The 23,119-nt window shown below is 62.8% G+C and overlaps 2 protein-coding genes across 2 annotated transcripts; both read left to right on the top strand.

Moving 5' to 3' along the window:
• Positions 1 to 218: 218 nt before the first annotated feature.
• CHRND (cholinergic receptor nicotinic delta subunit) lies at positions 219 to 6,484 on the top strand. Its single transcript, XM_059731869.1, has 12 exons — positions 219 to 270; positions 641 to 786; positions 1,099 to 1,143; positions 1,489 to 1,598; positions 2,139 to 2,294; positions 3,139 to 3,254; positions 3,460 to 3,660; positions 4,139 to 4,250; positions 4,464 to 4,578; positions 5,060 to 5,270; positions 5,519 to 5,637; positions 6,194 to 6,484. The coding sequence occupies exons 1-12, from the start codon at positions 219 to 221 to the stop codon at positions 6,374 to 6,376; spliced, it is 1,566 nt and encodes a 521-aa protein (XP_059587852.1). The 3' UTR covers positions 6,377 to 6,484.
• A 2,860-nt stretch (positions 6,485 to 9,344) lies between these two features.
• On the top strand, positions 9,345 to 20,087 carry CHRNG (cholinergic receptor nicotinic gamma subunit). Its single transcript, XM_059731868.1, has 12 exons — positions 9,345 to 9,387; positions 11,439 to 11,578; positions 12,318 to 12,362; positions 12,749 to 12,855; positions 13,218 to 13,373; positions 14,322 to 14,419; positions 16,160 to 16,363; positions 16,728 to 16,842; positions 17,283 to 17,397; positions 17,701 to 17,908; positions 18,480 to 18,613; positions 19,379 to 20,087. Exons 1-12 carry the CDS (start codon positions 9,345 to 9,347, stop codon positions 19,544 to 19,546), a joined length of 1,533 nt encoding a protein of 510 aa, XP_059587851.1. The 3' UTR covers positions 19,547 to 20,087.
• The last annotated feature ends 3,032 nt before the right edge of the window (positions 20,088 to 23,119 follow it).

The raw sequence follows: 23,119 nt of genomic DNA, 5'->3' as shown, positions 1-23,119 counted from the left end.
CCACCTGCCCCTTGCCCCTGGGGTGGGGGCAGCAGGGGGACGGGATCGCAATGCCGCCTCTGATCCCTCGCCCGTGGCTCTCGCTCCCACCCCTCCCCCCGTGCACCTGTCTCTGCCCGTCTCCAGCATTTCCCCCACGGTGTCTGCTTTGACTTCCGTCCTTCCCAACGCCCCGCAGACAGTCAGGGGCCAGCTCAGCCCCGGCACTGCGCTGCGGTATGGAGGGTCCAGCTCTGCGGCTCGCCTTGCTCTGGGCCATCACCCTGGCGGGTAAGGATAGGGGTGCGGGGGGTGCCAGCTGGGAGGGGTTGCAGAGTCTGCGGCTGCCAGTGGCTTTGTGCTGATCCCGGAGGGAGCCTGAGCCCCATGGAGCCCCAGAGCTGGCGGGACCTCAGGACAGGGCAGAAAGGGCCTTTCCTGGCAAGAGGCAACAGGCTTGGTGTGACCAGCCGCCCTCGCCCCTTGCAGGACAGAGGCGCTCCCTGCCCCAGGCCCCGGGAGGCGTGTTCTGGGGGCAGTGGCAGGAGACCGGGACCCCTGCCCCTTTGCCCCCCACCTGCCTGGCTTGGCAGGTCCCCCATCCCACCCCCAGACCCGGGGCCGAGCCCCCCTGAGTGCTCATGGGGCCGCACACCCACAGGAGGCTTGTGCGTGAACCAGGAGGAGCGGCTCATCAACTACCTCTTCAACGAGAAGAGCTACAACAAGGACCTGCGCCCCGTCGCCTCCACAGACCAGGCCGTCGACCTCTACATTGCCCTGACGCTCTCCAACCTTGTCTCGCTGGTGCGTGGGGTGGGGGCGCACCAAGGGAACCCCCTGGGCATGAGGCAGCCAGGACCCACCCCACGGGGCAGCTCAGGGGCCTCCCAGGACTTCAGGGAGGCTTCTCCCGCCTCACCATGGGTCTCATCCTGCCCTGAAAGACCCAGCTGGGTCCTCAGCCCCAACCCAGACCAGGTCCCCAGGAGCTGAGGGAGGAAGCTGCAATTGCATTGTGCCCCCAGGCCACACCAGGACATGCCAGAGATGCAGCACCACTGCAGAGGGTGGCGGGGGGCCCAGGCTGCACCTCATTGCTGCCTGGTGTCGTTACAGAAAGAAGCCGACGAGACCCTTGCCACCAATGTCTGGATTGAGCACGTGAGTGGGGTCGGGGTCCCTGGGGCAGATTTTGGGGTGGGGAGGGCTCAGCAGTGGAGCCAGCTGCTGCCCCTCTCCTCACTCCCAACCCTTGCCCATCCCTCTGCCCCCGGTGCCTGCTTGCTGCAGCACTCCTGTCCCCCAGAAGCCACGGCAGCCTCCCCACGGCTCCTCTGGCCCCTCGAGCCTGGCCCTTGAGGCACAGGAGGCCAAAGGTGCCTTCTCCAGGCAGAGCCTACCCCCAATCCCTCTGCTCTGCCAGTCAGTCTGGGCAGAGGTGGCTCCGGATGCGCGGCCGGTTCCCATCTGTGGGTAGGTGAACCAGTCTCCCGGGCTTCTCCGCAGAGCTGGGTGGATCTTCGGTTGCAGTGGAACGAGTCGGAGTTTGGCGGCATCCAGATCCTCCGGCTCCCCCCGGACATGCTGTGGCTGCCCGAGATCTTCTTGGAGAACAAGTGAGCAGCGTGCCCTGCTGAGCCCATGGGGGCCAGGCCGTGTCTGTACCCATCACTGGCACAGCACGAGCTCTGGGCTGGCTGCTCTGGCCAGTGATGCCTGTGAGGCAGGGATGCCCTAACCCACTCAGCGTCCCTCCAGTGAGGAAAGGAGTGCGGGGACAGGGTCCTGTGCTGGCTGGATCCGTGCATGGAGCTGTCAGCAACACCCTCCTCAGATTCCTGCTTTTCTGTCTCCATCGCGGTACTCACAGCCACGAGCTGGTGGGAACATGCATCCCACAGCCTGGGAGCACATGGTCCTTCGGGACCTACACACCCTCCTCAAGCTGAGGACGGGGCTGCTAATCACTCAGCAGAGTCCAAGCCCCGAGGAGACTGCCCCATTTCTCTGGTGCCAGCAAAGCTTTAGTTGGGGTATCCTGGAAGGGGTCTCCTCTCCCACGGGGCCAGTACAGCAGTGGCGGGGGGGGAGAATCGGGGCCTTCTTGACCCCCACGGCTGGCGGTGCTCACCCTCCAGCACCCTCTGTTTGCACAGCAATGACGGCACCTTCCAGATCGCGTACTACTGCAACGTGCTGGTCTACAACACGGGCGACATGTACTGGCTGCCGCCTGCCATCTTCCACAGCGCCTGCCCCATCAACGTCAAGTTCTTCCCCTACGACTGGCAGAACTGCAGCCTGAAGTTCAGGTACGGATGGGGTCACTCGCCACCACTGCCTGCCACCCCTCGGGTCCGTCATCTAGAAGAGGGGAGGCCGAGAGGAACACAGGACCTCCCTGTAACAGACCTCCACGAAGAGGAGGAGGAGGACAAGTTGTTCTCCGTGGCCCTGGCAGGAAGACAAGGAGAATTAAGGACAAGAGGAAATGGGTTTGATGGGCAAGGACACAGGCTGGATACTTCCCAAGGGTGGGTGTGGTGGAACGTGCTGTGGGATATCCTTGGCCGGAGGCTTTTCAGGACAAGAGTCTGTCAGGGCTGGTCCGGGTGCCGCAGGCTAGACAGTCTCCTGAGGTTCCTTCCAGCCATACGTGCCCACATAGCATGGCCCCAGCAGCCTGGGATCCATTCCCATGCCCCAGTTTGGCCAATACAGCCCCATTACCGGCCCCAGTCCTGGCACAGAGCCCTAAAGCCCTCTGAAGTCAGGTGGGAAGACACCCATTTGCATCTATCTTGGAGTAGTCCCAACAGGCATCTCCCTATCGATGTCAGCAGGTTGAGGCCAGGCTCCCCATTACCCAGGGTAGCAGTGACACCTGGGACGGGCACTGGGTACAAGACAGAGGCTGAGGCCTCCAACCAGGATGTGCTGGCTCAGCTCAGCCCCAGACACCGACCCATGGGTAGAGATGACCTCCACCCAAGGCCCCACGTGCCCGCCAGGGCCCAGAGCCATTGGTCTTCTGGCTCTTGGCAGAGGTGGATTCGGCAGCCAGCGCAGGGGACGGGTGCTGGAGCTGAGGAGGAGGAGGAGGGGTACTGGGCAGGCACAGGCTGGCATGTACTCACCCACGTCTCTCCGGGGCAGATCCCTCATGTACAACGCCAAGGAGATCAACATGCACCTGCGGCAAGAGTTCGATAAAACCACCAATAAATCCTTCCGCACGGAGTGGGTCGAGATCGACCTCGCGGCCTTCACTGGTAAAGACTGTCCGCCCCAGCCCCAGTCTGGTCTCATGACCGGGGTATGTGCTGTGCCCCTGAGGACAGCGCCAGGCTGTCTCCTCGCAGCGTCCTGCCAGGCTCGTGTCCAGGGTGGTGGGTGGCCCGGGGACGGCCCGTTCCAGGCCAGCAAGGGGGCTGCAAAGCCCGTGGTGATGCCCTTCCCTGCTCCCCTCTCCCGCAGAGAACGGGGAGTGGGAGATCATCCACAAGCCAGCCCGCAAGAACATCGACCCGAACTTCACGCCCGACAGCAACGCCTACCAGGACATCACCTTCTACCTCATCATCAAGCGCAAGCCGCTCTTCTACATCATCAACATCGTCATGCCCTGTGTCCTCATCGCCTTCCTGGCCATCCTCGTCTTCTACCTACCGGCCGACAGTGAGCGCAGGACCCCCCACCCCTCGGGCCGACACTGAGAAGGGGTCCCCTTCCTCACCACAGCGGCTGAGGCACTCCAGCCCACAGCCATGCAAGGGAGGGGTCCCCTCATAGCCAAGCCAAGCACAGGATCCCAGAGACCAAGGGTGCCCTCCACGTGCAGTGAGATGGGACCCCCTCAGTCCCACATGTGGTGAACATGGCATCCCTCTGCCCCGAGGAGGTACCGGACCCTGGTCCCCTGCCCACAGCAGTGGCAAGGCTGGCTCTGCCGACCACAGGTGCCCAGCCGGGCAGGGGGAGCCCTCCCGCACTCGCTGCCGGGGTTGGTCTGCTGGCTGACCCCTCTGTGGAGCTGGTCTGCCCCACGAGGGGGCAAGAGGGGTCCTTACTATGTGCCAGGGGACGGGAGGACTGTGGGGGCACTCCCTAGAGGTGGGGCAGGAGGGGAGGCACCCTGAGATCTCTGCTTTTCCAGGTGGGGAGAAGATGACCCTGGTTATCTCCGTCCTGCTTGCCCAGTCCGTCTTCCTGCTGCTGATCTCCCAGCGCCTGCCTGCCACCTCCCTGGCTGTCCCCCTCATCGGCAAGTGAGTCTCCAGCTGCCCCCTGCCATGCATGCCCCCAGGGCCGGGGGGGTAGATGGCTTCTGCCGGGTGAGTGGGACATGCCTCATGTGACGCGGACCCCCAGCCGGTCCCAGTCTGCAGGGCTCTTCCTGCAGAGAAGTGGGGGTAAGTGTGGCCCCTCCAGGGCATGGCTCTGCCCCAGGCTCCCGGCTGAGCGCTGGGCTCTGCTTACAGGTACCTGCTTTTCATCATGCTGCTGGTGACCGCGGTGGTGGTGACCTGTGTGGTGGTGCTGAACATCCACTTCCGGACGCCCAGCACCCACATCATGTCTGCCTGGACCAAGGAGGTGAGCAGGAGCGGGGTAAAGAGGGCTCTGGTGGGATGCAGGCCCTGGGTCCCCCATTTTCCCCTCATGCCTTGTCCAAGACTGTTGGACCTTCAGGCCAGGCATGGTCCATCTCCCTCAGCTCATGCCGAGAGCCAGCTGAGACTGGAGTTGCAGGACCGGTCTGCATGGCTCTGACCCTCCATATGGCATGGCCTGTGGTGACTGAGCCTTGACGGGGGGTGGTGACTTTGGATAAATGCTGCAGGGCTGGGTGGGGGCCAGGGCTGGTGAGATCCCCTGGCCCCCTTGGCATGCGGCAGGGCAGGCCCCCTTTAGTTGGGCCAGCCCCAGCCGGGGGCAACACCTCTAGCCCAGTGACACTACAGGCCCAGGCACTGAGCTCTGGCATCCAGCATCACCCCCCCAAGTCATAGGTGACAAGAAAGAACGTGGGGGGGAGTCCAGCCCTTTCCCCCAGCCCCAGCCTCCTGCCCCCCAGGTCTTCCTGGAGACCCTGCCCCGCCTGCTGCACATGTCCCGGCCAGCCGAGAGCGAGCCTGACCCGCGCCAGGGGCTGCTGATCCGCCGCAGCAGCTCAGTGGGCTACATCGTCAAGGCGGAGGAGTACTTCAGCGTCAAGGCACGCAGCGAGCTCATGTTTGAGAAGCAGTCAGAGCGGCACGGGCTGGCCAGCCGTGCCACCCCCGCACGTGAGTGTCCGTGCCCCTGCCAGGGACCGGGGGGCAGGGGAGCAGCTGCATGGCACTCCTGGGAGATGCAGGGCAAGGCTGTGCAGGGACCATGCAGCAGGCAGGAGCCCCTGTCCCACATGGCCCTGGCCCCTGTCCAAGCAGCCCCATAGGACTGGGACCCTGCCCACGAAGCTGTCATGCCCACTTCTCCCCAGCCGCCTGCTCTCAGCTCACAGCTCTCCTCCCCTCCACACCCCGCACAGCAGGACCGACCCCCTTGAGCATGGGTGACACACAGGAGCAGCTGTATGGCGAGGTGCAGCCGGCGATCGATGGGGCCAACTTCATCGTTGAGTACACGAGGGAGAAGAACGCCTATAATGAGGTAGGTGGGGGAGCGGGGGGGCAGGGGGCAGCATCCCAGCCCACCAGGTGCCCAGAACAAGGCTTAGACCCCGTCCCTGCCCCATACCCACAGCCCGCTTCCAGTCTGACCCAGGTGGCATGAGGGGTGGGCATGAGGGGGCTGGAGCCCCTAGAGACGCCCCCTCCCTGCCCCTGCCCCCCAGCTGGCTCTGACTGGCACTGTGTTGGCAACTGCAGCAGAGACACGAAGGCAGGAGCAGGGTCAGAGCTGCCTCCTGCCCCCATCAGAGTGGGCAGCCATGAGGACTGCCCCGCAGGGGACCGGTAGCTTCACAATCCAGCTTGCCATGGGGAGCAGGTGCTGTGAGGAGCCCAGGCTGCCCCTGCTATAGGGGGAAGGGGTGCAGGGTGGCAGTCTCCAGGACTCCTGGCTGTGCCGCCTTGCCCAGCCCTCTCCACCCTCTCTTCCTCTTCACTCTGCCTATTCCTCACCCACCCTCACCCCTTCGCCCTCCCTGGCTCTGGTCTGCCACCCCTGGGGTCCCCCATCCCAATGGGCCCCTCGCATGCTACAGGAGAAGGACAACTGGAACCGTGTGGCCCGGACGGTTGACCGGCTCTGCCTGTTTGTGGTGACCCCGGTGATGGTCCTGGGGACCCTGTGGATCTTCCTGATGGGCATCTACAACCACCCGCCACCGCTGCCCTTCGCCGGGGACCCCTTCGACTACCGCACGGAGAACCGCCGCTACATCTAGGGGCTGCTGAGACACTGCCACCCAGCCCAGGGCAGCAGGGCCCTGCCCACCCTCTCTTTCTGAGTTATTTCTGCTTTTCTTACCTTGTCCCAGATGATAAAATAAAGCCCTGGGCCTGGGCTGGCTGGTCTGTGGGGTTGTGTCAAGCACCAAATCTTGGCAGCACGGAAAGGACGCGATGTCTCTGCCCCACAGCTGCCAACCTCCAGGCTCTGTCCCACTGTGTCCTGCTGCTTTGCCCTTCCCCTGGCCAGGGCTGGAGCAGAGGTGCAGAGTGGGGATGGTGAGGGACAGGAGGGTGAGGCCCCCATACCTGTAGGTAGTGCCCAAGGCTCAAACCCCACTCGGCCCATGTTGTCATGCCGCTGTATCTGACCGTCCGCGCAGCAGCCATTGCCCCCTTAGACATCAGCATCTTGGGAGCTTCTGGCATAAACCAGCTGCTGGAAACATGAGAGGTGGCACCAGACAAGCAGCTGCTCTCCCCAGCCACCAGTAAGCCATGCTGTGGCTCTGGCAGGGGACCCTGGGGCAGGGCCAGCCCTGGTCCTCACCCAACGGGGGGTTCAGTGCACTAAGCCATGGGTCCCAGCCCTCCCCTGGGGACGTGGCTCTGCTCTATCCATGTCCCGCTCTGGAAGGTTTCTCCTGGCATCCACTATAACTTCCCTTTTGAGTAGTCAGTCACAAGCTTCCCTGTGCCCTGTACCCCCCGGGACCCTGCAGACAGGTCTCAAGCCCCCTCCTGGCCCCTGCACATAAGCGCCCCCCAGCTGACACCCGCACGCTGCACCCTTCCAGCCCTTCTTTGCAAACCAGCTCCTGCTTTGTGGGCACATGTGTTCCCTTCCCTAAGCAGGATAGAAAGCGGCAGCATAACTACGGTCACCCTCATCCAGGCAGGGGGGCTCTGGGGCACATGCACGTGCAAGGCACTGTGACTGCATGCACACAGATGCACCTGCCCACAGCAGGGACCCATCTCTGGTACCCGAGGACAAGCTGCTGATGCCTGAGCTAAAGGAGCAGCCCAGGGGGCTCTGCAGACCAGCTAGGAGGAGAGAGGGGCTGTTCCCAGCATTTACTGCTGCCCCTTGCTGGGTCCAATGCACGGAGGGAGGCACACGTGCTCTCTAACGTGGGGTCAGGGGGCACAGACAGACCCACAGTACCCGAGCCAGGCACCCGCTGTGCAGCAGGGCTGGTGGTCCCTATCCTGTCCCCAGGGGCACCCCACCCTGTCCTGCTCCCTGGAACTCTGCTCCCAGGGCAAGCCACCAAGTGCCCCATGCCCTGCTCCTTGGGGAGCATGGAGATGGACCTGCCCTGCCCTCAGTGACCGGGGGGGCAGGCAGGATCCCATTGGAAACCACACTCCGGGACCCCAACCCCCTTGGAGGGCTCCAGGACCCGTTCAGGGCTGGGGGTGAGAAGTCAGTGCCAGCTGCCACCTGGTCACTGGAGAGGGGCTGAGACCTGCATGCTCAGTCCATGCCAGACCCATGTGGCAGCGCTGGGGCAGGGAGGAGGGTGCCCAGAGCCTCTGAGCGAGGCAGCTCCTTTGCTGAGCCCGGGCTCCAAGCCCCTCCTGCCCAAGCCACCTCACTCCTGCCATCTTCCAGGACAGACCCCCGCGCCCCCCAGTGCCGGACACCGCCTGGGCCCCACTGCCTCATGAACCCCTGCCAAAGCCCGCCTGGGCCCCAGAGCCCCACTGTCAACCCAGCCCAGCCCAGCCCAGCCCAGTCCCAGGGGCCCCACCAGGGAAGGCCACAGGACGAGGCTGGGCCAGGGGATATTCTTAAGGGGGGGCTGTGGCCAGCAGGGGAGCAAGGCCAGACGGGGAGCACAGGGTCCCGTTTCACGGACAGCTGATGCTGCTCGAGTCGCAGCATGCCTGGTTTGCAAACCTCAGGCAGACAGCCGAGGCGGCCACGCTTCCCTCAGCCCCCCGGCACAGCCAGGGATGGAGGGGGTTCTGCCCCCCCCACCTCAGGCTCAGGGGGCTCCTTCCAGCAGGGACCAGCTCTGCTCCCAGCCCCACCAGGGCACACAGCCACAGCTGCAACCTCCGCCCCAGGTGTGCGCATGCAGGGGTTAACCCCATAGCTGCTGAAAGCGCCACCTGGCATCCCGGCAGATCAGAAACGGGGCAGTGGCCTGTACGTGTGGGGTGGGCTGGGCTGGGCAGCCCCCCCGAAGCCATACAGCCCTCTCAGATGTAGCCATAGGGCTGAGCCCTGCCCTGCCTCCACCCAGATTTGCCGCGCGGAGGGGGGAGCAGGATCCCCAGTTTGGTTCTCAGGGTGGGGAGCCCACAGGTCTGAGGCAGCTCAGACACACACACACACACAAGTCACCCCTAAAAGTGCCCCTCCAATAGCCAGGCCCAGGAAGCTGCTGCTCCCCATGAACAACCGAGGGCCCTGCTGGCATCCTCCGGGCTCTCCCAGCAGCCCTGCCAGCCCCTTGGCTCTGCCAGTCTTTGCTGACCGGTGACTCTGGGCATCACAGCCAGGACCCAGGGGCCTGGGAGCCCTCCAGGCACAGCACAGGGTGGGAAGGCCCTGGCACAAGAGCCCACGTCCAGGGGGAGGGCAGGCATTCCTGTGCCCAGTACGCTGGGATGATGGGGGCGCAGTAGGCTCAGACAGGGGCAGCCTGTCTCTTGTCCCTGCTGTGGGCACTTTGCCAGCCTCTCTCGGGTGCTGTGGCAGGACATGTCTGGAAGGGACATCTTCCCTGCCCCAGCTGGGCCTGGCCCTGTCCCTGGCCCTGGCCCATGACCCCACTCCCCACTGTCATTTGAGAGCAGCTTTAGCCCCCGGGAGGAGAACAGCTGACAATGCCGTGGCTGGACAGCTGGGCATTGTGCCGGGGAGGCGGGGCACAAGCCACCCACCCCAGCCTGAAATAAACCTCCTTTGCACACACCAGCCACTGTCCCGGGACAAAGGCTGCTGCCACCATGCGCTGCGTGGCTCTGCTCATGGCCCTGGGCTCCCTCGCAGGTAGGCACTGCCCAGCTGGCAGGGGTGAAGCGGGGCTGGGGGCAAGGGGCAGCCCTGGCTGGGCTGTGCTGGGTGGCATGAGCTAGGGAATCAGACAGGGCAGGGCAGGCACCCCTTGGCTCTGACACAGGGCCAGCTCCTTTGCCCCCCATTCCTTCTTTGGGCTCCATGGCCCTTCTGGCTGGAGGCACAATGCCCTCCCTGGAACCTGCCCCCTCTCCAGCCCCAGGGGTGCAGCAGAGCCCACCCTGGGCTCATCATCCCCCGCTTGTTCCCATAGACAAGTACAGCCCCTAGCACAGCTGACCGGGCTGAAGCTAAAGGCACAGCCCAGTGAGCACTTCTGCGGGCTGGCTCTGGGCCTGGTGTGTAGGGGTGGCCATGGGTTTAACCCTACCGGAGGGGGGATTTTGCTGGTAATAGCTCCCTCTCCGTGCATAGCACACCGCACCAGCCTAGCCAGTGAGCTGGGACCACTCTCCTCCTTCTGCTTGCAGCGTGCAAGAGCCCGAGACCACAGCACAATCATTGCCAGGCACTGTTGTAACCAGGGGCCAGCTGCTGAGCCTGTCTGTTAGCAGGGGCTCTGAGCAGGGAGCACACACAGAGAGCGAGCTCACACATGCATGCACATACATACATGTATGCATATGCATATATATATACAAATGCTGAGCTCTCACACACCTGCGCACATACACCCTGTGAGCTCACACACATGCATACATACATACACATGCACCCCTCATGAGCTCACTTACACACACACCCCCTGTGAGTTAGCATACACCCCCCCCAAGATCTCACACACACACACACACACACACACACACACACACACACACACACACACCCTGTGAGATCACACGCACACACCATGATTTCACACTCAGGCATGCACACACCTGCCATGACCTCACACATCTATGTATACATACACACCCACACACACACTTTCTCCCATGAGCTCACACACGTGCATGCATATGCAGGTACATGCACATATACACAAGATGAGCTCATACGCACGCACTGTGTGCTTGCTCTGTCTCTCACTCACACACATACACACACACACTCACACTCACACAAGGGCACAGGCTGAGCTCAGCCAGCCTCCTGCTGTCTGGTCTAACACACTTCACACTTGCCAGTGAGCAGCGACAGTTTTGCTAATTAAAGCAATGTGGGCACGTGGGGTCTCTCCTGCAGCTTGTGCAGCCTGTGAGGTGCCGTGTGGAGCCCACAAGATCCCGTGTGGAGCCTGTTGGGCAGCTGCTGCATGTTGATTATTTAAAATGAGGGGAAATAAAACCAAAATTGTCCATGAGGTGACAACTGGTGCTGGCAGAGGGTGCAGTTCTGGGTGGGAGGTGCCAGGCTGGCTCTTGGGCCCCCACTAGGCTGTTTGGCAGGAGCTAAGTAAAAGGCTGTCCCAGGGGAGGGAGCAGGTGGCCCAGCCTGGGGCTGCAGGGGAGTGCTGGGGGATGGCTAGTGGCTCCCATCCCTCTACCCTGTCCATCGACGAGGGTCGTCCCCTGCTGCAACGCACCAAAACACAGGCTTCCCAAAAGAAGGTGCCCCCTGAGCCAGCAGCAGGAGTAGGTTTTTATCTTTGGGCCCAGGCAACCCCAGCCTGCACTTGAGAAGCTTTTGTTGCTGGTTCAAGTCCTGCTTGAGGGCTGAAATCAGCTCCCAATCTAATGGTGCCCCTGTGTGCAGCGAGTGTGCAGGGTCTCAGCCTGTTTGGGGTGGGGAGGAAGCTCAGTGCGACCTAGCTGTTAACCTGCCTTAGGAGTCTGTGGCATGGGCAAGGCTGGGTGGGGCCTAGCGGCTGAGCCCCTGCAGAAGGGGCCAGGTGTGACGGGTGCTGGGGCCATTGTGGTCCTGGCTGCACCCGCTCTGGGCATACCCAGGCCCCTGGCCGGGGCCGGGAGGTGGCACCGTCCAGGCGGCAGAGTGCGGGTAGGTGCCATAGCGGGCTACCCAACCCTCTCCAGCAGACGCAGGGACGAGCCACTCTGCTCAGGCCCATGCCACCCCCTTCTCAGGTGTCCTGGGCAGAAACCAGGAGGAACAGCTGCTCAATGACTTGATGGCCAACTACAACCGGAACCTGCGCCCGGCCCGGCGGGAGGAGGACATCATCGACGTCAGCCTCAAGCTCACGCTCACCAACCTCATCTCCCTGGTATGCAGAGCTGCCCCCGTCCCTTCCCACCGCACCGGGGTGTCCACGGTGGCACCAGGCAGGAGTGGGTTCAGAAGCCATGGGCTTGGGCCTGGCCTCTCTCCTGGCTTTGCCCCTTCTGGCTGGAGGATACCCCTTGGCAGCACCGCCTAGAAGTAGAGATCCCAAAGGCCACGGACATTGATGCCAGCCGCAAGCCAAGGCAGGGCACCTGCAAAGGCACCGGGCCCTGAGCAGGGACAGCCAGCGCCTGCCCCTTCCACTGCTTCTGCCCTGGGATGAGGCTCCCTGCCAGGCCAGCAGCCTGTGGCACGAGCTATGGGATGCTCTGTCTCAGCTGCCTGTGGTGACAATACCTGTCAAACCTGGCAGCTCCCACACTGGGCAGGCTGGGAGCAGGGCAGGGGCCAGTACCCTGGACAGGTTGGGGGCAGGTGCAAGGGAAGCAGTTGCCTAGGTTGCCATTTCAGGCACTGGCCTGGCTAGCCCTGCAGACTGGTGAGGGTTGGGACCCTGGGATGCCATCCTGCTCCGGGCCAGGGTCTCTGTCCTAGATGGACCGGCAGTGTGGAGGGCCCAGGGATTGCGGGGGAACAGGGACCTGTGCTGGACCCCCACGAGGAGGGGCGGCATTGCCCTGGGCCCCTGTGCAGGCAGGGCCATGGTTGCGGGGAGTGGGGCAGGGAGGCAAGGCGACCGCAATCCCACCGTCTTCCTTTGGCTTTTCCCCGGGTTCCAGAAGGAGCGGGAGGAGATGCTCACCACCAACATCTGGATCGAGATGGTAAGGCCCCCGGCACCCAAGTCAGGCCAGCCAGGCTACAGGCACAGCCACCAGCTGGGCACAGGCCACCAGGGCACTGACCCCCCCCAGCTTCACCCTGGCCTGGGGGCAGAGGCCCGCACAGCCTGGAGCTGGTGCCCCTCGGGCTCTCGGACCACCAGGCACAGCCCAGCCCAGCACAGAGGGCAGCTCAGGCTACTGGACCCATCCCTGCTTGCCCTCTTCCCTAACACGCATCCTAGAGCAGTCCTGGTCCAGCCCAGCTACCAGGCAGGGCACACATCGGTGCCTGGGGGTCTTCCCCCCAAGGCAAGGCGCCGGGTACCAGAGGGTGGACACTGGCTGACTCTCCCTGGCCCTCCCCCACTCTGCCCCCCTCCTTCCAGCAATGGTGCGATTACCGGCTGCAGTGGGACAAGGAGAAATACAACATCAGCCTCCTGCGGGTCCCCTCCACCATGGTGTGGCTGCCGGACATCGGCCTGGAGAACAAGTGGGTGTCCACAGGGCTCAGGCTGGCAGTGATGCCAGGCAGCACAGAGGGCCGGGGGTGATGTGGGGCAGGGCAGGTAGCTCAGTCCCATCTCCAATGAGTTGCAAGTGATGGGAGGCAGCAGAATCCCTCCCAGGAGTGGGGCCAGTTCACTCTGGCAGGGAGCAAGGGTGCGGGATAGCCACCCCCATCCCATCACAGCTGGGGGTGCCCAGGGCTGGGGGAACCTAGCCAGTGGCCAGATGTGAGCACTTCTGGGGGGGCACTGGTCCCCTGAGGGCTGCTGTGAGGTCCTGGGGCAGTGCGGGGGGAGCTGCAGGCAGGGAGGGACAGTCCGGTCTGACCCCAGCCCTGCCCTGCAGCATCGACGGGATGTTCGAGATCACACTCTACACCAACGTGCTGCTAGAGCCCAACGGCAGGATCCAGTGGCTGCCGCCCGCCATCTACCGCAGCTCCTGCTCCATCTTCGTCACCTACTTCCCCTTCGACTGGCAGAACTGCTCCCTGGTGTTTCAGTGAGTGCAGGGGGTGGGGGAAGGGTAGGGGGGGCAACGCTGTGCCTCGGATCCAGAGGGACAGGGCAAGGTGCGCCTGGATTCACGACCCTCGAGATGCAACACGGAGCAGCCTACGGCTGTTCAACCTGCCCTCCCCACCTCCCTGTTAGGCCATCAGTGGCAGTCACCTGGCACGAGCCCTGGAGGCCTCTGAGCCAGGATCAGACGTGGCCAAGCCCAAGAAGTTGCAGGGACTTGTCTACATCAGGGAGATGCTGCCATCACAGATGCTGCGGCCGCAGAGCCCCTGGTGGAGACATGGGGCAGTCCGAACACATCCAGCCCCGAGGGTTGCTGGTATGGCAACATTGGTTAAGGGGCATAACTCCCCACCCCCGAGCTGGCATTGCTCTGCCGGCAGGACGCTACAGCATTAGCGCAGCGGGGTCCAGCAGGCACAGGTACCCCTGCTGCTCAGCTCCCCGTCTCAGACCTCCCAGCCTCCAAGTCAATCAGAGCGAGTCTCAGGGTTTGGGCTGCCAAGGCAGGTGGGGCGAGGGGAGGCATCTATGCAGCAGGATGGGCCCGGAGAGGCTTTGCCGTTTGCCTGCTCTTCCCAACAAGCCCTCGTTCTCAGATCGGGGGCAGACCCAGGCGGTACATCCCAGGGCCAGTGACAAAGGGCCCCCCCCTTTCCCACAGCCTGCCAGCACCCCACCCAAAGCTGATGGGAGGGAGATCCCACCAAGAGCCAGCACAGTCAACTCCCTCTGCTTGACAGCACACCCCAGAGCTGGGCCAGGCACGGGAAGGCAGCCCCCATGGGGGCCCTGCCCTACCCCAAGTCCATGATGGAGATGAAGCTGCTCAGGTGCTGCTGCCTGGGGCCTGGCAGACCTGCAGCACAGCTCTGGCCCTGCCCGCCGGCGCTGCTAATGCCCTGCCCGCTCCCTGCACCCCACACAGGTCCCAGACCTACAGCGCCAAGGAGATCAACCTGCTGCTGACAGTTGAAGGTGGGAAGACCCTCGAGTGGATCACGATTGAGGCCGAAGCCTTCACAGGTGCCACCCCGCTCCCTGCTCCCAGACTCCTGGCAAGACCCAGCCTGGCCCAAGCCTCCATCTGACACCCATGCAGCCTGGCCAGCCAAACCCGCTGGGGCAGGCCAAGTCTGTTTTAAGCCAAGTGGCAGATGGGGACTGGCAGGGCCCGCTCTGAGGCCCCGAAACCCCTTGCCTTGCTCCCATCCACTACCATTGAGGCTTGCAGCTCTGAGCAGCACCAGTACTTTGTGGGTAGGGACGGGGACCTGGAATGGGGCAGCCTTCATGTCATACATGGGTCTCATGCCCTCCCCTGGGAAACCTTGGCTCTGTCACTCACCCTGAGGAAGGAAATCAGTCTTGGACATGAGCTCCCTCCCTGCCATGCTCCAGCCCCCAGGTTAAGTGCGGTGCCCAGGGTCACCCAGGGAGCTATGGTAGAGGCAGCACCGAGCTAGTCCAGACCTTGTCCAGACAGCAGCCCCCTCCACTAAACCAGGGCCCCCAGAAGCAGCTCCATCCTGAGATTGAAGGAGCCAGGGCCCCCAGGCCAAAAGAGCTGTACGGGTCCCACAGCCAGACAACGCCAGGGTATTTATGCATGCAGGGGCCTCCTAACTCATGAGTTCAGCTCTGCCCCCAACTACACCCCCAGTGCAGAGGTGGGGCACAGATGCCCTTCTCCTGCCACAGCCTTGTCCCCAGGTGCTGGAGCTTGGACGTGCATGGTCGGGGCTGCCTGGGTTTCCAGGCTTCCTGGGCAGGCACTGAACACGGCTTATGGGCCTGCCCCCGCCTCCACAGCTGCAGGTGCCCCCCCCCGTCTGCCCGCCCGAGTTATTAGCGGTTCGCGCCGTTCCATGGGCATTCAAGGCATTTGTCAAGCAGTGAGAGGCGAGATTTGTTTTTCTAGCCCTCGTTTTCGGTCTCCCTGCCTTTAAATTGCTCCTAAAGCAAACAGTTACCGGGCGCTGATGGATTGGGGGAATGCAGCTGTCACGGGCAAGCGATGACGTTTTCCATCACATTTTAATTGCATATTGAAGGAACAAAACGCTTCTCGGGCCGCCAGATTTATTTTTTCATTACCAGGCCGAGCCCGAGCTCGAGACGGGGAAAATCCATCGCTCCCGCAGTCGACAGGGAAACAACGAAACTTAATAAGGCGTCACGCTCGGCTCACCCCTCCAGCAGGATGCAGTGGGGGTGGGCAGGGGGGAAGTCAGAGCCAGGGATGGGGGATGCCCAACACCTTGCAGGCTCGAGCCCTGGGATGCCGGGCTTGCCTGAGACGACTGCTCCAAACGTGCCCAAGGCTGCATGTGCCAGAGGCTGCACACTCCTGCATGTTGCAGGGACAGCTGCAGGTCCTCGTCTGCCTCCATGGGACTTCTCCTAGGTTGAAGCCTCCTCGCCAGTGCCAAGTCCCTCACCCGGGGTGTTCTGGCTGCCCTGGTCGTTACGGAGCCTTTTCCCAGGGTCTGTTCCCCTGGGGGCACCACACAGTGAAGGGCAAGACATGCTCAGCTGATCCTTGGCACTCACTAGGTTGTGCCTGAGCAGGACCCATGGCTGGGGCCAGGACCAGGCTCTAACCCAACACCTGTGCCGATGGCTAAAGGGGGCTCCCCAGTGGCCTCATCCAGAGGAAAGCAACCGTGACTCTTTAGACAAGGGAAGGTGTGGGGGGCAGAGCCCTACGAGAGCTCCCTCTGCGCCGCGGGTGGTCTCCGTTCTCATGGCCTCCCCTCCCAACAGAGAACGGGGAGTGGGTGATCAAGCACCGGCCGGCCAAGAAGCTGGTGAATGCGGGGCATTTCACCCCTGATGACGTGGGCTACCAGCAAGTCGTCTTCTACCTCATCATCCAGCGCAAGCCGCTCTTCTACATCATCAACATCATCGTGCCCTGCGTGCTCATCTCCTTCGTGGCTGTGCTCGTCTACTTTCTGCCTGCCAAGGGTAACGCTGGCACCAGGCGGCTGTGGGATCGTGTGTGCCATAGGCGTGAAGGGGGCAGGCCATGTGGCTGGGCAGAGGGAGGAAAGTGGGGGACAGCCACCGCTGGGAGACTGGCACCTGGGCCCACTGCCCGTCATTTCCCCATCACATGGGCTCGGGGACATGGAAGCCAGTCCTGTGGGAGCAGACACTCCTGGCTGCCATGTCAGTCCCTAGGGCTGGCTGGACTCTCTCTGCACAGCCTCCCACTGCCAGTCCCAGGACCATCGGTGTCCTGGGCATGCCTAGGCAGAGCTAGGCCCTTTCCGGGTGCCCAGGGACCCCGTCTCATGTGTCGATCCCCTCACTCTCCACATCCTGGCAGCGGGTGGGCAGAAGTGCACCGTCTCCATCAACGTCCTCCTGGCCCAGACCGTCTTCCTCTTCCTGATTGCTCAGAAAGTCCCTGAGACCTCCCAGGCAGTGCCGCTCATTGGGAAGTAAGTGCCTTCTCCCCTAGACCTGAGCCATGGGACAGGGCCCTGCCGAGCTGCCAGGCTCCCCTTGCTCCAGCCTAGGCTCCTGGCTGTAGCAAAGGGGGCAGAAGAAACAGTGCCCCAAAGGCTGATGGCTGGTAGATAGCACGGCCCTGCTCCCAGGGGAAGGGCTGGACACAGCATGGGGAGATTGTGGATGGGCTGGGGGCCCGTCACCCTCTGTGTCAGGCATAGCAGGAAGGTAAGCAGGTCTTAATGGCCAGGGGCTCCCTGGCCAGGCAGCTCCTAATCCTTCTGCATCTTTATGGCTCAAAGAAGGGGTAGATGAGCAGCCTCTCCATCCCACTTAGCCCCCGCTGCTCTCTTGCCTCTTGGGCTGAGATAGCTGCGGCAAGCAAGGGGTTCGGGTACCAGCTTCCAAGATGTCTCCACTCCATTCCCAGGTACTTGACATTTCTCATGGTGGTGACGGTTATCATTGTGGCCAACGCAGTCATCGTGCTCAATGTCTCTCTGAGAACCCCCAACACTCACTCCATGTCCGCGAAGGTCCGCCAGGTAGGAGGGACAGGGCAGAGCGGGACATCCTTGCCTGGCAGCGGTGGTGCATTTACCTTTGGCACAGGGCTGTGGTGCATTTACCATGGAAATACCAGCCCCAGCATGTGCTTTGAAAGGCACTCTGCACCCCTAAGTGGCACTTGCCCTCCCTTCGGGGGTGCAGCTGGGTGGAAGTGGCGGGAGAGGTTACAGTCACGGGCCTGATCCTGCTCTCATGAGCACCAGTGGGAGCCCCAGGCCTGGCCTTTTGCCCCAGGCTTGGCATGGGCATGACGCTGCTGGTACCCACTGCGCCCCCAGCTCTTCCTGCGGCAGCTGCCGCGGCTCCTGCGGATGCACATGCGGCGAGATGAGGTGGGGGATGCCCCTCCTGTGACGCGGCGCCGGAGCTCGCTGGGGCTGATCGTGAAGGCGGACGAGTACGTGCTGTGGAAGGCCCGGACCGAGCTCCTCTTCGAGAAGCAGAAGGAGAGAGATGGGCTGATGAAGGCCGTCCTGGAGAAGATCGGTGAGCACGCCTGGGCCAGGTGCCTAGGTCATACGAGCCCCATCCAAAGCACATGATCCTGTCCCAGCAGCAGAGAGGGGCTCCCTGCAACCACCCAGGACCTGCTCAGGGAAGGTGCAGAGTCCAGGGCTCACAGGCCTCTCCCCAGCCCCACGGTCCCTGTTCACATCTGCAGCCATCTCCACACTGGGGAAAGGGGGTCTTCCCCCTCCCCTATCCCAGTGTCACCATGCAGGAGCCAGAGAACCATGGATGCAAAACCAGATTCAGGCCCTAGTTCACTTCCATGGTTCCCCCCTTCTTTACGATGTATAATTGGCCAGCTCCAGGCACATGGTTCCAGATTGGATCAACACTTCTCTGGATGTGAGAGGATCCCAGTCCAGAATGGGAGGTTTTCCCAGCAGGGATGTCCCCACTGGGTCAGGGCTAGGCCCATCTGGACCTCAGGGCAGTGCCCAGCTCAGCCCCCAACTGTCACTTTGCTAAAGGCCAAGCACATCAGGCTGAGGCTTTCCAATGCCTCCTGCCACCTGGAGCTGCCCCCTCTCCTCCTCTTCCTCATCTCCAGGGAGAGGGCTGGAGAGTGGCTGCACCCAGGATCTCTGCAGCAGCCTGGTGCAGGCCAGTCCCGAGATCCGGGCCTGCGTGGATGCCTGCAACCACATCGCCAAGACCATCCAGGAGCAGAACGAGTTTGACAGCGTGAGTCTGTCCCCAGGAGGGGGAGGCTCCTGCGGGCCGAGGGGGCATGTCGGGGGACCCCAGCAGGGCTCTGCATGCATCAGAGTCCAAAACAAGCAGGAGTGGGGGGGAGAGAAGCAGGGAAGGGACTTTGGCAGCGAAAGGGGACAGCAGTCTCATGGGGTCTGCTTACACTGCAGCAGCCATCTCCGCCAAGGCGTCCCCAAGCCCAACCCAGGCACTCCTGCTCCCACCCAGAGTCCGAGTGCTTGTGAGCGGATGAGAGCAGCCTTGGTGCTGCCTTTCCCAGTCTGGGGCATGGGGAAAGGCAGTCCGGGCTGTCCTGCATAGGACGTGCTGATGCAGATATAGCTGTGACTCCAGAAAGGGTTGGAGAGCAAAGCACACGGAGGGCAGGGGCTCAGTCTGGAGAGGAGAAGAGGGGTGCGACAGCATTTGTTAGGATGTAGGAAGAGAAATACTGCTCTCTCCTCTGTACAGGGCAGGACCCATGTCCAGGGGCTTAAACTACAGCATGAGACTTGGATCAAATGTCAAGGAACCTGCTGGGCAGCAGGGCATTGGCATCAGCTGCCCATGCAGGAAGGGTCGGGAACAGCTGGACCTGAAAGGGTTCAGGGGGTTGAGTTGGGGTCCTTGGGCTGGCAGGGAGCTGTGGGGGCTTTCAGGTTAAGCAAGGTCCTCATCCAGGATGCCCAGGCCAGGGGGAGCATTTGCCCACAGCAGACCTGGACCTGGACCTTCTCCGGGTACCTTTCGCTGCAGGAGAATGAAGAGTGGATCCTGGTGGGGAGGGTGATCGACCGCGTCTGCTTCCTGGTCATGGCTTCCCTCTTCGCGTGCAGCACCATTGGCATCTTCCTGATGGCCCATTTCAATCAGGCTCCTGCACAGCCCTTCCCGGGGGACCCCAAGAAATACCTGCCGGAGTGATCCCAGGACAGATGCTGCTGGGACTCGCACTGGCTGCAAGAGGCCAAACCCTCCCTCCCAGGCAGGAAGCCCCTGGTTGCACCATTGTCACTCCAGGGTCTCTTCATCCGAGGGCTTCTGGTCCGCATTGGGTTTGCTGCTGCCATCCCACCCTGCTGAGATACCTCCAGGGAGTAGATGACCAGACCCAGCAGCCAGGCCTGCTCTTGGGAGCCACAGATAGGGGCAGTGTCATTGCAGCCAGAGGGAGATGGCAACTGGTTTGGAGGAGCCAGCCAGAGCCTCCAGCTGCCATCCCTGGCTCCCCCATGCCTGAGCAAAGGACACTGAACCGAAGGGCCTTGTGGCGGGTGGGAGGGCTGCTGGGCCCTGAATGCCTATGTCTTGGGGAACGGGCTAGTGCCATCCCAGCTGGGGAGAGGACAGGGCACAGCAGGCAGCCATGTGAGCGAGCTCAGGGTGACGAGGCATGCGAGTAAACCCAATGCAGCTCTCACGCCTTCTGTGCTGTTTTTCTGGCAGCAGTGGGGAGTGCACGAGGGACAGAAAATGGGGCGAGAAGAGCAGGCACCTGTTAGGATTTCAGGCCCCAAGCACCAGAACATGGGGTGTAATTGCTGCTCGAAGAGCTGCTTGCAGATCTCTTCCCTCTGCCCAGAGCTAGGGAGAGACCTGGCATCAGTCCCTGCTGCAGAGCCCATGGGCTCAGCCCTAGGCAGACTCCAGCTACTAACGGGGCACCGGTGGTGCCCACAGAGTTCACCTGCAACCCTTCCAAATGGCAGCCCACAACCTGGTGCTCCATCCCCACGCAGAGCTCCCAGCTGCCCATGCTAGTGCCAGTCAGACCCTCCATGCACCGCATCTGCAGGCCCACCCGGGGGACTTCACACTCGGGCCCCAGCGTGCACTGGCTGCTGTGCACACTTTGGGACCACATACATGAGGCCACCGGCACCAACTCCATCAATCCCCAGCAATGGCTGCACTGAGCCAACTCAGATCATCCTTCCCAAGCCATCCCCACTACCCAGGCACCAGCCTACGCTGTGGTCATACCCAAGCCTGCTCTGCTTCATCCCAGACCCAGTGGCCAAGACTCTGCTCCCCTCCTGTTGCTACACGCACATATATGCACATGCACAGGGTGATGGAAAGACGAGCATGGCACGAGCCTGGGTGGTCAGAGCTTTCCTGTTCCCCCTGCTGCAACCACCTCATCCCTCGAGTGAGGCCACGCTTGTTGGCAAAGCCAGGAGCCTCTGCCCATGGCTCCCTTTGCCAAGCTGCCAGGAGCGCCCCAGCCGCCTGGGGCGAGGCTGGGCCGGGGCGGCTGGAATAGCAGCAGAGGGATCGAGATAAAGCCCTGCTCTAATCCCCATTGATCCAAGAGGCGGAGACGGGCTCCGGCTGCGCCTCGGCTCCTAGGAAGGAATGCAGGGGCCACGCTCACAGCTGCCGCAGGGGCAGAGCAAGGGGAGTGGGAGGGGGCTGGGCTGTGTACTGCCCTGCCCTTTGCAGCCTGCATAGATGATGTGCCCCAAGGGGGTTTCAGCCCAGTGCAGAGACAGGAGGAGGGGAGATGCTGCGGGGCACAAGCCCTCCCTTCCCCTCTCCAATCTGCTGCCTCTGGATCCCAAAAGCAAACGCTCGACCCCTGCCCCAGCCCCTGCCATGGCAACCGCCGTGCACAGGACTGGAATCAGCTGCACAAATACCCCAGAGGGGCTGGCAGGCAGGAACTGCCCGGCCCAGCTGCTGTTTGATTCACCTCCAGCCCCACTGCCCAGCCTCAGGCCAGACCCGCCGGGGAGGGGGAAGCTGGGCTGCCAGCAAAGCCAGGCCAGATCCTGAGCAGTTACCATGGCGAGGGGGTGATGGAGCCATTGGGACTTAGTCCTTGGGCTTGAACCGATCCAGATCAGCTGTCAGGGCCTCTGGCACCTGTCTGTGGTACTTTGACTGGTCACCCTGCCAGCAACATGACCGCTGAGCTCTGGGCTGGGTGATGCAGGACAGGGAAGGGGCTGACGGGCCACAAAAGGGCCATCAGCACAGCATAGCTGCACCGTGCCCTAGCCAGTCACACCGCACAGTAGCTAGCAGCCACCTCTGCCCAGGCCTCCCCCCTGCTACCCCCCGGATCAGCTCCGTCCACCTCACAGGACTGCGCCTGCCTCTGGGAGCTCTTCCCGTCGGATCTGCCCTCTCGGGGGAACAGCTTGCCCTTGCATTCCCCCAGCACCATTGTCTTGAGATCCGGGTGGTTGGGATGGAAACGTAGGGACGGGGAGGGGAGTGAGACTGGGAGGGGATGCTGGAGGCGGCTGCAGGCAGAGCAGAGAGCCAGTGCTGGGACTTGCTCAGTTTGCAGCTGTGCAGGGGCAGCTTGGCACATCAGCCCCCGCATCCCTTCCAGCTTGGGCAGGAGGCACGGCAGGAGTCGGTCTGCCCGCTTACACGGATGTCGGCACCCTGCTCCCAGCCTTCCCCCTTTGGGCATCTGACACGAGAGAGACACATTGAAGTACTTGCCCAGCCCCGGGGGCGCAAGTCAGGCTCTGGGGAGCTCTGGGATGGGAGGACGACCTCAGCTACTGGGACTCAAGACCCCAAGAGGAGCCTGGAGCCAGCTCAGCACGGCCTGCCCCGTGCCGAGGGTCCCAGCCAGGGCCGAGAGAGGCAGATCTATGCTGGAGGGCAGACAGGCTCAGAGTCCCCCCTGCCCGCATTGGGCTGGAGACCAAGCCCAGTCCAGAGCCTGAGGCTGGTGGAAGAGGAGGATGGTGGCGAGGCATTCCCGGAGCTGCAGCTGCTGGCAGGTGTCACCCAGCTGCATGTCACCGCTCAGGCTGGGCAGCATGGTAAGGCCCTGCTGGTTCCCCATTGCCCACTCCCCTGGAGGGAGGCAGTGCTGGGAGGCAGCGGTGCCGCCTCTTGCTTCCTAAAGCCAGGGCACGACGGTGTGGGGGTGTCTTGGGTGCTGGCAAAGGAGGACAGAGCCTTTCACCTCACGGTGGCCCTCAGCCACCTCTGGTGTGACCGGATTGAGGCCCCCACATTAGCACTTGGGGGTTCAGGCAGCACCAACCAGTCTCATCGGCAGCTGAGGAAGGTGGTGCACTCACAGCCAAGGTCTAATCGGTAGCAGCTGGGGGGACCTTCCTTTGCCTGGGCATTCAGGGCTTCCTCCTGCCCCCATCTATCCCCGTCTGGTGCAGTTGGCAGCCCCTCTCCCAGGGCAGGCATGAGCTGTGCAAGGCAGGCTGGCCCCACACAAAGCCTTGCAAGTCGATGCCTAAGGAAACCCCCAGCCCACCTGGCATCCTTGGATCTGGTCCCCTGCTCTGTCTCTGGGGTTTTGCATTCAGGACTTCCTCCAACGCTGCTCCACAGAGGTCATTGGGCTCAGCAGGGCCAAGCCCCTGGATCAGGCAGCGGAGCAAAGCAGGCAACAGCAAGGGAGACCAGCGAGCCACAGGTGGGACAGCAGGGCCTGGGGGGTCCCCACAGGGCTGTGTTTTGGACAGGTAGAGAACAGCATATGGTCACATCGCCTGCTCTGAGCAGCGA

This window comes from Alligator mississippiensis, chromosome 7 (assembly GCF_030867095.1).
Source record: "Alligator mississippiensis isolate rAllMis1 chromosome 7, rAllMis1, whole genome shotgun sequence".
Taxonomy (NCBI): Eukaryota; Metazoa; Chordata; order Crocodylia; family Alligatoridae; genus Alligator; species Alligator mississippiensis.
The sequence above is the reverse complement of the archived record's forward strand: the minus strand, read 5'-3'. Positions and strand labels throughout refer to the sequence as shown.